The following is a 14,355-nucleotide window of genomic DNA, read 5'->3' as shown; positions in this document are numbered from 1 at the left end:
GTCATAAAGTCATACCAAAATAACAAAGAGAAATGTCACTGGCAAAAAGAAAAAAACATTGCATGAATGAAAAAGTATCTATCCGCTCAGAATTACATCCGGCCACGAACATAGCTGACACAGGCATTTTTGCTGTGTATTTGACATACATGACAAATTTAGACCCCGTTAGTAGGACTGATCTAAATAGAAATATGCTGCTTTCTAAATGTGACCAGGATGTCTGGGACTTACTATGACACAACTCTGCAGGCACAGGGGAGAAAATAGAGTGCTTTCTCATCTTCTATAATGAAAAAGACCTTTGTGGACTTATTACTCTGAGTCAGGCATATTTTATTTCTGCTCTGAAGACATAGACACGTTTTTCCTTATTCTTCAATGCATATTAAGACAAATACAACCATAAGGCCACGGGGGCGAACTGCCAGTTCTTACATTTAGCAGCCGCTTCTCAATATTACCAGCGAGTACTTCTGATATGACCTTAGAACTAATGAGACAGGGACAACATGACCTTCGGAACGGTCCGCGGAGGAATCAAGGCGGTCCGGTACAAGATCACCGACCCTCTCTGCCCCACAGAGAGGGAAGGTCTGTGCGCCCTCGCCCCGCCCTGGGAGGGAAGATGCCGGGAAACGGCGCTTTAGGGCCTCCTGGTCTGAGGGATGGCGAGCGGGGCGGAGGCAGAGGCGGGGACCGGCGCGGCAAAGCCGACCGGCCCCCGGGGGAGGTGCCTGCGAAGGGCGAAAGCCTCGCCCCTCGGCGCTCACGCAACGGGAGCAGGCCCTGCCCCCGTCAGCCGTGCCCGCCCCTGTTTCCAACCAGGTCGGATCTCAGCGTATAAAGAGCGCGGCGCGCGGCGCTCTATCGCTTAGCTTGTAGTAGGCAACACGAGAGGATGTCAGGAAGAGGCAAAGGCGGGAAGGGTCTCGGCAAGGGCGGCGCCAAGCGCCACCGCAAAGTGCTGCGCGACAACATCCAGGGCATCACCAAGCCGGCCATCCGCCGCTTGGCTCGGCGTGGCGGCGTGAAGCGTATCTCGGGGCTCATCTACGAGGAGACTCGCGGTGTGCTGAAGGTCTTTCTGGAGAACGTGATCCGTGATGCCGTCACTTATACGGAACACGCCAAGAGAAAGACGGTGACCGCTATGGACGTGGTCTATGCGCTGAAACGCCAGGGCCGCACTCTCTACGGTTTCGGCGGTTAAAAGCTTTCACTCCCGTGTACATTTCACGAACCCAAAGGCTCTTTTAAGAGCCACCCACTTTATCTTTCGAAAGAGCTGTGTCGCCGATTTCGGGTTTTGCTTGTACCTTTTTCGGTCGTTCCCCGTCTTTGTTTTTTTTTTTTTTTTTTTTTTTTTTGGCAGAGCTGCAACCAGTTTGGTTTTTACTGTTCATCCCTTGGGTTTGTCTATAGTGGCCTGCGGCGTCGCTCGTCGGTCGTTTGCTTTCGACTTCGCGTCCGCGGCTTTTGTAGGAGCCCTGCAAAGCAAGCGCTGTACTGGTTTGTAGTTTCCCGATGCACTTTGCCGGTGCCAGGGAGTCCTGGAAGCTGCTAGGGCCTGAAGGATAAGCTGGCTGCTTTTCAGCAGCAGCTTCGCTTTGAGCAAAAGTGGGCCGAGGCGATCGTCCGCGTTCTCTGAAATAAAAAAAGGCGTGAAAGCCGTCTCTTACTTAGCTCGCTAAGGTCTTCAGTACGCGCCAGAGGCGGCCCCTTTGCTTTCTCCCGTCCGCCTGCTCGCGCCTGAATGGGGTAAGGGCAGTGACGGCGCCGAGTTCGCTTCAGCCGCCGAGCGCGGAAGGGGGCTCCGCGCTCCTGTGAGGGGGGAGGTCTGGCGGTACCTGCAGCCGGGCCGCATCTCTGGCGGGGAGCAGGTTAAACACACTCATGAGAGGCCCACAGGGGCCACGGTTGGCTCCGGGCGACTCTACGCTCTGCTGAACTCGTGCTCCGGGGGCGCTCGCCTCACCAGCACCATAGGACAAGCGGAAGGGTAGCACAGCGCTCGTCAGCCAGAGGGGGTGATGGGCGGGGCACATAAGGGAAAATGCATTTTCTTCCCCAGCCGTGCCTCAGCACTCGGGGATAACTGCACCGGGCACCTGCAGAGGGGAGAGGTTGGTCTCCTCCCCTGTCGCGCCGACCCTCCCATGAAAAATGTGGGATTACACTCCCGCCTACTTAGCAGCATTTCAAGCTCTTTTCTCGAGGCTGTGGGTGGCTCTGAAAAGAGCCTTTGGGGTTCGCTTCGGTACGCAGGAAGTTTATCTGCACACGACTTTTACTTGCTCTTGGCCTTATGGCTCTCAGTCTTCTTGGGCAGCAGCACGGCCTGGATGTTGGGCAGCACACCACCCTGCGCGATCGTCACCTTGCCCAGCAGCTTGTTGAGCTCCTCGTCGTTGCGGATGGCGAGTTGCAGGTGCCGCGGGATGATGCGCGTCTTCTTGTTGTCGCGGGCCGCGTTCCCCGCCAGCTCCAGGATCTCGGCCGTCAGGTACTCCAGCACGGCTGCCAGGTACACTGGGGCGCCGGCGCCCACCCGCTCCGCGTAGTTGCCCTTGCGCAGCAGGCGATGGACGCGGCCCACGGGGAACTGCAGTCCGGCCCGCGACGAGCGCGACTTGGCCTTGGCACGCGCCTTCCCGCCCTGCTTCCCGCGCCCGGACATCTTGGCTTCTGGGCCTGCCGGTCGATCCAAAGCACCAAAGACCAACGCAGAATTAAGGCAGGTAAAAATGCCTCTGCCCTGACGCCAGCCCTTATATCGCTTCCCTTTGCGCCGCCGGAGGCTCCCGATAGGCCGATTCGCCTCCTCGCACAATACGCACCCAATAGCGCAGCGAATCTCATCCCGACCAATCGCGAGGGGCGCAGGCGCTCCCGAGGCGCCCAAAGATGAGGCGGGAGGGGCGGGCTTCGGCAGACGGCTCCGCCCTGGCGCAACCGTCGCTCCCGCGCCTCAGCTTGGACCCGTGGGATCTGCGCACCACGTATTTCCTGCGGTTCTCTTCTCCTTTGTTTACATGCTTTGAATCGGGACGGCAAAGTGTGGGTTGGAGGGAGCAGAGGAGGAGGAGGGAGAGACAATGTGGCTGTGTCGCTGAGCGGGAGTAAAGAGAGTTGGCAGAATGCTTTCTTTCCCACCCATTTTCCCCCTTCCCCCCCCCTCTCCCCCCCCCCCCCCCCCTTCGGTTATGCTGCTCTTTTTACCCGCGGCATGGTTGTGCTCCTAATCAACACTGGTTCAGCCCAGGAATTATCCCGTTTACAAAAATATGCACGCTTTCTTGCACTGTTAAAGTACCCCAGCTCATTCATTTCTAGCCGTCCCTGGTCCTTCCCTGCAAACGCACATGAGGGAACAGAGCCTGAACACATTCTCTATTGTTAACTGCCTAGTGGTAAAACATCAGCCACAGCCTCCGATTCATATACTGGTAGAACAACGACCTTTCTCCCTTTCAGGAACTGTGCACGCTTCTTTTGTTTAATAATTTGCTTCCACTACGTCTAAAAATATGTCAAGCCTAAACTACTGAGTGGAAAATGAAAGAATACCGATATTTTACACAGGGGTTTTATAGCACATACTGAAGACACAGCCGCAGAAATGGTGCCTGGGCTGGAAGGTAACTTCCAAGAGGCGGGAATTTTAAAACTTCAATCCTCCAATAAAAGGCTGCACTTAACCGCCCGCCAATCAGAGAGCGCACCAGTGCTATATATACCTCTCTCGAAGAAATTGTTTCTCTGCTGCTGGGGTCCAGTGCTCCAGTTACATTCTGCTGGTTATGGCGCGTACGAAGCAGACTGCGCGTAAGTCCACGGGCGGGAAGGCTCCCCGCAAGCAGCTGGCCACCAAGGCGGCCCGCAAGAGCGCGCCGGCCACGGGCGGCGTGAAGAAGCCGCATCGGTACCGTCCCGGCACGGTGGCGCTGCGCGAGATCCGGCGCTACCAGAAGTCGACGGAGCTGCTGATCCGCAAGCTGCCCTTCCAGCGCCTGGTGCGTGAGATAGCGCAGGACTTCAAGACTGATCTGCGCTTCCAGAGCTCTGCTGTGATGGCGCTGCAGGAGGCGAGCGAGGCCTACCTGGTGGGGCTCTTCGAGGACACCAACCTGTGTGCCATCCACGCTAAGCGTGTCACCATCATGCCCAAGGATATCCAGCTGGCGCGGCGCATACGTGGCGAACGCGCGTAGATGTGCTTACAGCTTTATCATATTTTGAGAAAATATTTTTTAGAACACAAAGGCTCTTTTAAGAGCCACTCCATAAGCAATGGAAGAGCTGTAACACTTCAAAGAATATTTTTTTTTGTATATTAACCATATTAACTAAATATTACTGAAATAATTTTAACATTTGAATGTAAAAGGTAATTCATATTTAATGTGACATTTTAATTGAGAAACCGCGTTTGACTAGTTTTCCACCGTGAAGAATAGGTCACTATGTTAAGGAAACTGAAAAGTATTGGCTGCACTGGTTTTCCAAACGAAAGAAGCGTGCACAGTTCCTGAAAGGGAGAAAGGTCGTTGTTCTACCAGTATATGAATCGGAGGCTGTGGCTGATGTTTTACCACTAGGCAGTTAACAATAGAGAATGTGTTCAGGCTCTGTTCCCTCATGTGCGTTTGCAGGGAAGGACCAGGGACGGCTAGAAATGAATGAGCTGGGGTACTTTAACAGTGCAAGAAAGCGTGCATATTTTTGTAAACGGGATAATTCCTGGGCTGAACCAGTGTTGATTAGGAGCACAACCATGCCGCGGGTAAAAAGAGCAGCATAACCGAAGGGGGGGGGGGGGGGGGGGGGGGGGGAGGGGAAGGGGGAAAATGGGTGGGAAAGAAAGCATTCTGCCAACTCTCTTTACTCCCGCTCAGCGACACAGCCACATTGTCTCTCCCTCCTCCTCCTCTGCTCCCTCCAACCCACACTTTGCCGTCCCGATTCAAAGCATGTAAACAAAGGAGAAGAGAACCGCAGGAAATACGTGGTGCGCAGATCCCACGGGTCCAAGCTGAGGCGCGGGAGCGACGGTTGCGCCAGGGCGGAGCCGTCTGCCGAAGCCCGCCCCTCCCGCCTCATCTTTGGGCGCCTCGGGAGCGCCTGCGCCCCTCGCGATTGGTCGGGATGAGATTCGCTGCGCTATTGGGTGCGTATTGTGCGAGGAGGCGAATCGGCCTATCGGGAGCCTCCGGCGGCGCAAAGGGAAGCGATATAAGGGCTGGCGTCAGGGCAGAGGCATTTTTACCTGCCTTAATTCTGCGTTGGTCTTTGGTGCTTTGGATCGACCGGCAGGCCCAGAAGCCAAGATGTCCGGGCGCGGGAAGCAGGGCGGGAAGGCGCGTGCCAAGGCCAAGTCGCGCTCGTCGCGGGCCGGACTGCAGTTCCCCGTGGGCCGCGTCCATCGCCTGCTGCGCAAGGGCAACTACGCGGAGCGGGTGGGCGCCGGCGCCCCAGTGTACCTGGCAGCCGTGCTGGAGTACCTGACGGCCGAGATCCTGGAGCTGGCGGGGAACGCGGCCCGCGACAACAAGAAGACGCGCATCATCCCGCGGCACCTGCAACTCGCCATCCGCAACGACGAGGAGCTCAACAAGCTGCTGGGCAAGGTGACGATCGCGCAGGGTGGTGTGCTGCCCAACATCCAGGCCGTGCTGCTGCCCAAGAAGACTGAGAGCCATAAGGCCAAGAGCAAGTAAAAGTCGTGTGCAGATAAACTTCCTGCGTACCGAAGCGAACCCCAAAGGCTCTTTTCAGAGCCACCCACAGCCTCGAGAAAAGAGCTTGAAATGCTGCTAAGTAGGCGGGAGTGTAATCCCACATTTTTCATGGGAGGGTCGGCGCGACAGGGGAGGAGACCAACCTCTCCCCTCTGCAGGTGCCCGGTGCAGTTATCCCCGAGTGCTGAGGCACGGCTGGGGAAGAAAATGCATTTTCCCTTATGTGCCCCGCCCATCACCCCCTCTGGCTGACGAGCGCTGTGCTACCCTTCCGCTTGTCCTATGGTGCTGGTGAGGCGAGCGCCCCCGGAGCACGAGTTCAGCAGAGCGTAGAGTCGCCCGGAGCCAACCGTGGCCCCTGTGGGCCTCTCATGAGTGTGTTTAACCTGCTCCCCGCCAGAGATGCGGCCCGGCTGCAGGTACCGCCAGACCTCCCCCCTCACAGGAGCGCGGAGCCCCCTTCCGCGCTCGGCGGCTGAAGCGAACTCGGCGCCGTCACTGCCCTTACCCCATTCAGGCGCGAGCAGGCGGACGGGAGAAAGCAAAGGGGCCGCCTCTGGCGCGTACTGAAGACCTTAGCGAGCTAAGTAAGAGACGGCTTTCACGCCTTTTTTTATTTCAGAGAACGCGGACGATCGCCTCGGCCCACTTTTGCTCAAAGCGAAGCTGCTGCTGAAAAGCAGCCAGCTTATCCTTCAGGCCCTAGCAGCTTCCAGGACTCCCTGGCACCGGCAAAGTGCATCGGGAAACTACAAACCAGTACAGCGCTTGCTTTGCAGGGCTCCTACAAAAGCCGCGGACGCGAAGTCGAAAGCAAACGACCGACGAGCGACGCCGCAGGCCACTATAGACAAACCCAAGGGATGAACAGTAAAAACCAAACTGGTTGCAGCTCTGCCAAAAAAAAAAAAAAAAAAAAAAAAAAACAAAGACGGGGAACGACCGAAAAAGGTACAAGCAAAACCCGAAATCGGCGACACAGCTCTTTCGAAAGATAAAGTGGGTGGCTCTTAAAAGAGCCTTTGGGTTCGTGAAATGTACACGGGAGTGAAAGCTTTTAACCGCCGAAACCGTAGAGAGTGCGGCCCTGGCGTTTCAGCGCATAGACCACGTCCATAGCGGTCACCGTCTTTCTCTTGGCGTGTTCCGTATAAGTGACGGCATCACGGATCACGTTCTCCAGAAAGACCTTCAGCACACCGCGAGTCTCCTCGTAGATGAGCCCCGAGATACGCTTCACGCCGCCACGCCGAGCCAAGCGGCGGATGGCCGGCTTGGTGATGCCCTGGATGTTGTCGCGCAGCACTTTGCGGTGGCGCTTGGCGCCGCCCTTGCCGAGACCCTTCCCGCCTTTGCCTCTTCCTGACATCCTCTCGTGTTGCCTACTACAAGCTAAGCGATAGAGCGCCGCGCGCCGCGCTCTTTATACGCTGAGATCCGACCTGGTTGGAAACAGGGGCGGGCACGGCTGACGGGGGCAGGGCCTGCTCCCGTTGCGTGAGCGCCGAGGGGCGAGGCTTTCGCCCTTCGCAGGCACCTCCCCCGGGGGCCGGTCGGCTTTGCCGCGCCGGTCCCCGCCTCTGCCTCCGCCCCGCTCGCCATCCCTCAGACCAGGAGGCCCTAAAGCGCCGTTTCCCGGCATCTTCCCTCCCAGGGCGGGGCGAGGGCGCACAGACCTTCCCTCTCTGTGGGGCAGAGAGGGTCGGTGATCTTGTACCGGACCGCCTTGATTCCTCCGCGGACCGTTCCGAAGGTCATGTTGTCCCTGTCTCATTAGTTCTAAGGTCATATCAGAAGTACTCGCTGGTAATATTGAGAAGCGGCTGCTAAATGTAAGAACTGGCAGTTCGCCCCCGTGGCCTTATGGTTGTATTTGTCTTAATATGCATTGAAGAATAAGGAAAAACGTGTCTATGTCTTCAGAGCAGAAATAAAATATGCCTGACTCAGAGTAATAAGTCCACAAAGGTCTTTTTCATTATAGAAGATGAGAAAGCACTCTATTTTCTCCCCTGTGCCTGCAGAGTTGTGTCATAGTAAGTCCCAGACATCCTGGTCACATTTAGAAAGCAGCATATTTCTATTTAGATCAGTCCTACTAACGGGGTCTAAATTTGTCATGTATGTCAAATACACAGCAAAAATGCCTGTGTCAGCTATGTTCGTGGCCGGATGTAATTCTGAGCGGATAGATACTTTTTCATTCATGCAATGTTTTTTCTTTTTGCCAGTGACATTTCTCTTTGTTATTTTGGTATGACTTTATGACTCTCAAAATGGGTCATCTGCTGGCTATTCTTGCAGTCTACCCTTTCATGGCTCAGGTCCTACTGGGGCTATGAGATTAGCATAATTCAAAGATAGAGTATTTGCCTGTGCTCATCATGGCTGAACATGTGTCATTATCCACACAGATACAGAGCAGAGCCCTTCAAGATGAAGGACTCTGGGAGATTTCTGTGAACTTTGACAATCCTTTGTCTCTCTGACATTGGCATTTGCTTCTGCATCAGTTACGGTGACTCCAGGAGGGAAGGTCTCTGTGAGTGAATGTGATCTAAAAATATAACGGTGAGGTAATTCTTCCCCAGCATTATTCAGCTCAGATATTTTATATAGAAATGCCCCTGCCTGGCCCTGAAGACACCTGATTTCTTTCTGTTTTTTTCAAATGACTTGTCATTCCCTGCTACAATTTCTTCACCTCTCTTCAGCTGCAGGAAAGTTCACTCTCTTTGCTGGCTTCCACTTTTTCCCACTCCATCTACACCATAGAAAGCATGTTTTCCAGCACCATTTTGTACACACACACAGAGGAAATTAACTGTATATAAATGTCATTCTCCTCTATGAAAGGGATACGCTCCATGTAGTATACATGTCCATCAGCCATTTGTCCATCTACCATTCCCACTGTACCTATTCCTCAACCTTTTATAATTTGTTGAGCTAAAGCCACACCCTAAAGCTGACAAAATAGGTGCATTATGTCCAGAAAAAAGCAATTAATAAATATTTAAAGCTTCTTAATTCAAAGACATCCCCTCTGATTTGGTGAGTCCTTGGCCTACAAATCACTAGGACCTAAGAGATCATTTTGGTGAGATATCACTCATTGTTCTTACATTCTTTTTTTGTTTGTTTGTTTGTTTTTGTTTTTTTTTTTTTAAATGCACTCTGTCACAGGTGGGATATCGACTCAGGTGGAAGTTTCCTGTGAATTATTCAGTTCTTCCAGTGTTATGATCATAAGTCTCTTTCCAGAACGCAATTCAAAATGCAGCACAGTCTCAAGACTGTTCCATTCCTTTCGCTCATTCATTTTCCCCAACTCTGGAGCCATGCTGATATTCTGAACTGCAGAAACAAGTTCTTCTTCTACGCTCTATTCTTACTTTGTCCTCTCCCAGACTTACAGCTTGCATCCCCCCAGTACTAGCCCAATACAGCTTGTGTCTCCTTCAGCATTGAAGAGACCATAATGCAGTGACCCTTCTACCTTACAGAGAAGAAGGTTACCAAAAAAGACCCACAAAACTCCAAGAACCTCAGAGCTAAGACCATTCACCATGTTAGGAGAATAAGCACATCCTGTAAAATGGAAAAAAAACCCAAACAAACCAAAAAAAAAAAAAAGCAAAATAAAAAAAAAAAAAACACTCCCCCCCCCCAAAAAAAAAACCCAACCTATAACCAGTTTTCAAGCGTAAGAACCCTTTCATTTGTGTCAAATGGAAACAAAAATTCCTGCCCCCATCTAGTGATTTGGTGACAAGAGTCACCCATAGGAAGCCTTCCCATATACTCTAGCATCAAAAGGCCTGTTTTCTTCTAAAGAATTAGTAAACCAAGCACCAATTACACCTTTGCATATACTAAGGGTTTGATTGTTTTTTTTTATTTTCTTCCCACCACCACTCCAGGAAGATGTCTGTGCAATGAACATGCATTAGATCTGGACAGTTACTATCATAATTGCTCAAATATTTATCTTATTGATCAGCAGGCCCGTTTCTCAACAGCTTTGGGTAATTTGGGCCTTTAAGTTTCCTTTCTTATAGGTGTCTCCTACTGCAGTTTGGATAAACCTTAACCTGCAGCTGTTCTCTCTTCACTTACTGCCTCTATATCTACACCTCTGGACACAGGCTGATCCCTGCTGCTAGCTGCTCACTGCTGGCCTTGTATGCTAGTCTTGCTAACCACGCAACTAAATGTAAGATGTTATAAACTACTAACCTCACATATCACACAAAGATAAACTTGTTAGTCTACTCATTTTATGCATGCATCAACTAAAACTTAAGTGCATTTTCAGTGTCCAAAACAAACAAACAAACAAAGTGTCAGGAAGACCAAGATTTAGAATTAATACACTTATGCAAGGCAAGCCTTCTTTCTGGGACCAGATTATACATGGCAAGTTGCAGGCAAAATAGGTGAAATATATCCTTCTTGAATGTGTCTACCCTGTGCACACGTACTCCCATGAGCCTGTAAAGCCAGTTTTCTGACTTCCTAACTGTCTGACAGCAAGAGTGCTGAGTGTCTGGCCTCATTTGTATATTGTGGGCATGTCTGGGCACCAGCTGGCCCTTCCAGTGCCCCTGGCAGTCTGGATGACATCCTAACAAAGGACACCAGTGCTCTAGCACCAGCTCATGGACTGCCAGCCACAGATCATGTGCTGTAAAAAACATAAGCTATGGCATAGCACTCTTACACACTGAACAACTTTCCAAAACCTTTTTGCATCCTTCTGTGGGAAGACAGACCCTCTCTGAGGGACCGAGTGTCTTTGTATTTCATCCCTGAGGACCAGCTCTGAATATGTGAAATGTAAGTATGTCAGCTGTAAATTGTGTTTCAGAATTACTCCCAGTTGCAGTTAACAGTGTAAATCCCTTTGGAATTTCTGTCCTGTCCTTTCCTGTTGCCCCTAAATGATTTTGTGTACATGGAGTCTTAGAAGCATGTATTTAGTTGTTTTCTGATACACATTTTCACTCAGTTATGAGTCCTCTTTATTATCGTCCCCATTTTCTCTACTTCAGTACATGATGAATTCACCTGATAATCTCCTTATATGTTCAAAATTTAAAATCTTCACAAAATAACAAAGTGGCAGAATTTAGGCTGATAGAGCACACATTTCCTTGAATTGTGGGTGTTTATTCAAGAATTTCAAGTTCCAAAGCCTTGATGGAAGCTCTCCTGACATCCTGTTTCCTTTTACTGGCTGTATGCAGCCATTAGGCTTTACATAAATTTTTTCTGGTGTTATGCAAATGCTTAGTTAAAAAGTTAATCACTGTCGTATTAAAGGAAAAGAGGAGCTTCAAGAATTAAACTACATATTTATTTTTTTTATCACAAAACACTAATTTTGTGTTACTATAATAGAAATTTAAAAATAAAGTGTTATGCTGTTACAAATTGTGTATTTTTGAAGTTAAAAACACAGCATTAATTTAGCAGGCTTTGAAGCAGTCAGAGAGAAATTCCTTTAGGTATAAAAATACATACACATTGCTCTAAAGTACTTCTTAGTGGCTGGGCTGTTACACAGTAATATAAATCAGGCCAACTGGAACCACTGGAGTTAGAGAACTCTGTGTAGTTTGCTACATGGAGAAAACTAATAAACAAATATATATTCAAGTGCAGGAAGTGTTTCACAAAAATCTTCAACTTCTCTCACTAATGCATCAAAACTCTATCTCCTTGTGCCATACGTAGAGTTTCCAAAGGGCAATAACTGCCAGTTAGGCAAGAAGCTTCCCATTCACCACCTAACCTTGCAATTTGAAATTAAATTCTAATCAGATTTTTAGAGAAGAACTGGAGGTCAGCTCAGTCTTCAATTACATTTAGGAATGTATGACCTGAGAAATGTTTTTTTTTTTCCTTGCCAATGCTTTTTTTATGTCATCTATACTGTTGGGTGAGTGTAAATTCTTCCTTTTTATGATTCTCATCCTTGCAACAGTAAGGCAGCTCTAGCAGCACCCCTTAAGTCCAATGCTGTCTTGGAAACTGCTATTGTTCTACATAGCAGAAAAAGAAAAATAAAAAATTCCAGTCCATTGGAGCTTCTGAACGCTGAGAAGCCAGGTTTCTGTTCTCTCATGAGTGCTAGTGGACAAAACCTGGAAGATAGAGAAGTTGTTTTAATTTGTATTTGAGTAGTGGTTTTGTAATTTAAAAAGAATTGTTCCAGTTCCTGACAACGAGGCACATTTTGCTACGTGGGGAAAAAAAAAAAAAAAAAAAAAAAAAAAAAAAAAAAAGGATGCCTTTCAAAAGTGGATTAGACTCTTCTGAACATTTTCTAGTGCATATCTCACCATGACCTATGGCCTATACCCATACATCTGTCAGAAGAATAAAATCAGATTGCCCTACAACCAAGCCAAGAGCCTTACCATAATGGAAGCCAGAATTCACAGTGAAGAAATTGGCTGCTGTTCATTTGTACTTGGTGCTAATGAAAATACTGAATCAACATCTATTATAGGACATTTCCTAGTAATTCAGGAAAATAAATGTCAGTAGGTGCAGAGGAAAACAGTGAGTCTATGATTCCTAAGCAGAAGGACATAGGGAGTCACGATTTATTGAACTTTAAGACACCTCTTCTGGGCATCAGCTTTGAAAGATGCCATTAAAACAAAGGGAACAATCATTTGATACTACTTTCCTTGTTCTTCCTTGGAATAGGAGCAAGGGTAGATGTCCAGTTTCAACAAAAGGCCTGCATAAAGTTGAACTGATCCAAAGCAGGTGTAGGGTTCCTATGAAGAACCTGAACCCCTCACATTCTCCTGTCAATAGTTCTTTCCATGATGGCTTGATTTCTGTTGGTTGGCTTCGTTGGTTTGTTGTTTTTTTGGGGTTTCTTTTTTTGTGTTGGTTTCCCCCCCCCCCCCCCTCCCCCCAGTAACCTCTTACGGAATTTCTGGGTAGAATCTGTCCATAGGCCTGTGGTAGTTCATAAAGTTGTGCATTTTCTGGAAGAAAAGTAACAATATTTTAGTAAAATATTTCAATGTTTTTATTGACACTTGCTGATTCTGAAAGTGAAGGAAAGTTGGATGGAGCAGCAATACCCAAATAGAGCTTCTGCCTGAAGAAATAATGGATTATCAGTCTTGGGGAAGCCTTTCTGCTGTACCTACAGAACTGCACCAAGTTAAACTCATGCTGTTTCTTCTGAATTATATTGTACAGTGACTGAAAAAAAAAATAATTTTAGTCTGCAGCAGCTGAGAAATTAAAAACATGACCTGAATTGCAATCAAATACATGGCTAGCTCTAGGATATTATACTTGAACATCCAAAAGAAAAGTGCAACTGAGTAAAAGAGCCAGAGGGAGGCAAATGATCTGCAAGTTGCTTCCTCACTTATGTCTGCCATTCCTGACTTCTATTTTATGATGATCTTTGATTTGACCTACACTGCAGACAAGATTATAAAATTTGTTTTGTTGTTTTGTTGTTTTTTTTTTCTCATGAGAACCCACAGCCTTATGCTACCAGTCTTATTTTGCTACCTGTCTTATTTTGCTCACAAGTGTCTTGCATAGCAGATAGAAATAATCCTCAATGTACAGAAATATATCTTACATGAAGCAATGACAGTCTGGAGAGAATATAATCTCTAAACACTTTCCAGTTTCCAAGTAAGCCAAGAAACAATTGTGGCAATAAAAGCAGAAAATGTTCTGTGTCTATTTACAGGAATCCCAGAGTTCATTCCTGCTAAAATAAAAAAAAAAAAGAAATACAAAGATTACTAGGAATCTTTACAAGACTGGTAAGTATGACAATATGCCTTATTGTACGAGTCCAGAGAAATGACAGAAACCTGACACTAAATGTGAATACCCTGAAACAAACAAACCACTTATTTATAGCTATGAATATAAAAGAGAGTTACAAAATGTTAGCTCTACTGCTGCTGTGAGCACTTGAAATTTCAGTTCTTTCTTACCATGAGGGTTCATTACTAGTGACTTAGAAAATACTTTTTCATCAGAATATCAGCAGTTCTGACACAGTGTCAGTTCAAGACCTTAATTGCCCCCGTTATAGGAAATAACCATCAGATAAAATGAGCATTAAAGTTAGTTAATTTATTAGTTAGTTAGTTAACCTTCAGTTTACAGGCTGAAATGCATTTGCTGGGAGAACTCAATAAGCTGTATTTCTTCCCACATTTTACCTCCAAGCAGAGAAGAAAAGGAAGGAAAAAAAAAAGTGGGGAAAAAAAAAAAGTATGCAAGCCACATGGAGATTCAAATCAGCCTATTTTTATATTTTCACAGTCTTAGATAGCAGCAATCCTATGCTATGCCTTATGTTGTCATTTCATTCACACGTCATTTTCTTTTAGTCCTGAATAAATCTGCTCACCTGCTTTTGAGAGCTGATCATAGCCTTGTATCTGGACTATGAAACACAATATTACTTCAGACAGACTCTGAATAGTTGCATATTTAAAAGAAATCAATATGTCATTGAAAATTAAGTAAGAAAGTGTGAATTTATCCATTGCTGGTAGTATGGAGCTGCCCACGACCTGAAGAAAGAACCCTCTTGAAACAGTGCAAC

General features: G+C 48.0%; 5 protein-coding genes and 1 long non-coding RNA gene across 6 annotated transcripts in view; 3 read left to right on the top strand and 3 right to left on the bottom strand.

The window, feature by feature from the left end:
- Positions 1-887: 887 nt before the first annotated feature.
- Positions 888-1,359, top strand: LOC101874021 (histone H4). The gene has a single exon (XM_005150279.2). The coding sequence runs from the start codon at positions 902-904 to the stop codon at positions 1,211-1,213; it is 312 nt and encodes a 103-aa protein (XP_005150336.1). The 5' UTR covers positions 888-901; the 3' UTR covers positions 1,214-1,359.
- Positions 1,345-2,735, bottom strand: LOC117436219 (histone H2A type 2-C). Its single transcript, XM_034063237.1, has one exon. It carries the CDS (start codon positions 2,678-2,680, stop codon positions 2,291-2,293), a length of 390 nt encoding a protein of 129 aa, XP_033919128.1. The 5' UTR covers positions 2,681-2,735; the 3' UTR covers positions 1,345-2,290.
- Positions 2,736-3,797: 1,062 nt separating this feature from the next.
- On the top strand, positions 3,798-4,214 carry LOC101867824 (histone H3). Its single transcript, XM_034063242.1, has one exon. The coding sequence runs from the start codon at positions 3,804-3,806 to the stop codon at positions 4,212-4,214; it is 411 nt and encodes a 136-aa protein (XP_033919133.1). The 5' UTR covers positions 3,798-3,803.
- Positions 4,215-5,275: 1,061 nt separating this feature from the next.
- On the top strand, positions 5,276-6,667 carry LOC101873854 (histone H2A type 2-C). The gene has a single exon (XM_031049970.2). The coding sequence runs from the start codon at positions 5,331-5,333 to the stop codon at positions 5,718-5,720; it is 390 nt and encodes a 129-aa protein (XP_030905830.1). The 5' UTR covers positions 5,276-5,330; the 3' UTR covers positions 5,721-6,667.
- The window catches only part of LOC101872911 (histone H4), a 40,711-nt gene continuing 33,008 nt past the window's right edge, over positions 6,653-14,355 (bottom strand). Inside the window, exon 5 of the mRNA XM_013129342.3 lies at positions 6,653-7,111. Coding sequence (XP_012984796.2) covers positions 6,799-7,111 — 313 coding nt within the window. The 3' untranslated portion in view covers positions 6,653-6,798. The remainder of the gene's footprint in view (positions 7,112-14,355) is intronic.
- LOC117436223 (uncharacterized) lies at positions 10,898-13,978 on the bottom strand. The gene is made up of 3 exons (XR_004549651.1): positions 13,369-13,978; positions 12,693-12,751; positions 10,898-11,890 (listed from the first exon to the last, which is right to left on the bottom strand). It is a non-coding gene; the product is annotated as an uncharacterized lncRNA (long non-coding RNA).

Source organism: Melopsittacus undulatus, chromosome 5 (genome assembly GCF_012275295.1).
Source record: "Melopsittacus undulatus isolate bMelUnd1 chromosome 5, bMelUnd1.mat.Z, whole genome shotgun sequence".
In the NCBI taxonomy this organism is placed as follows: Eukaryota; Metazoa; Chordata; class Aves; order Psittaciformes; family Psittaculidae; genus Melopsittacus; species Melopsittacus undulatus.
This window is presented reverse-complemented; position numbering and strand designations above follow the sequence as displayed.

Excerpts from the sequence above, each read along its gene's own strand:
- LOC101874021 (XM_005150279.2), top strand. The coding sequence starts at position 902 with ATGTCAGGAAGAGGCAAAGGCGGGAAGGGTCTCGGCAAGGGCGGCGCC.
- LOC117436219 (XM_034063237.1), bottom strand. The coding sequence starts at position 2,680 with ATGTCCGGGCGCGGGAAGCAGGGCGGGAAGGCGCGTGCCAAGGCCAAG.
- LOC101867824 (XM_034063242.1), top strand. The coding sequence starts at position 3,804 with ATGGCGCGTACGAAGCAGACTGCGCGTAAGTCCACGGGCGGGAAGGCT.
- LOC101873854 (XM_031049970.2), top strand. The coding sequence starts at position 5,331 with ATGTCCGGGCGCGGGAAGCAGGGCGGGAAGGCGCGTGCCAAGGCCAAG.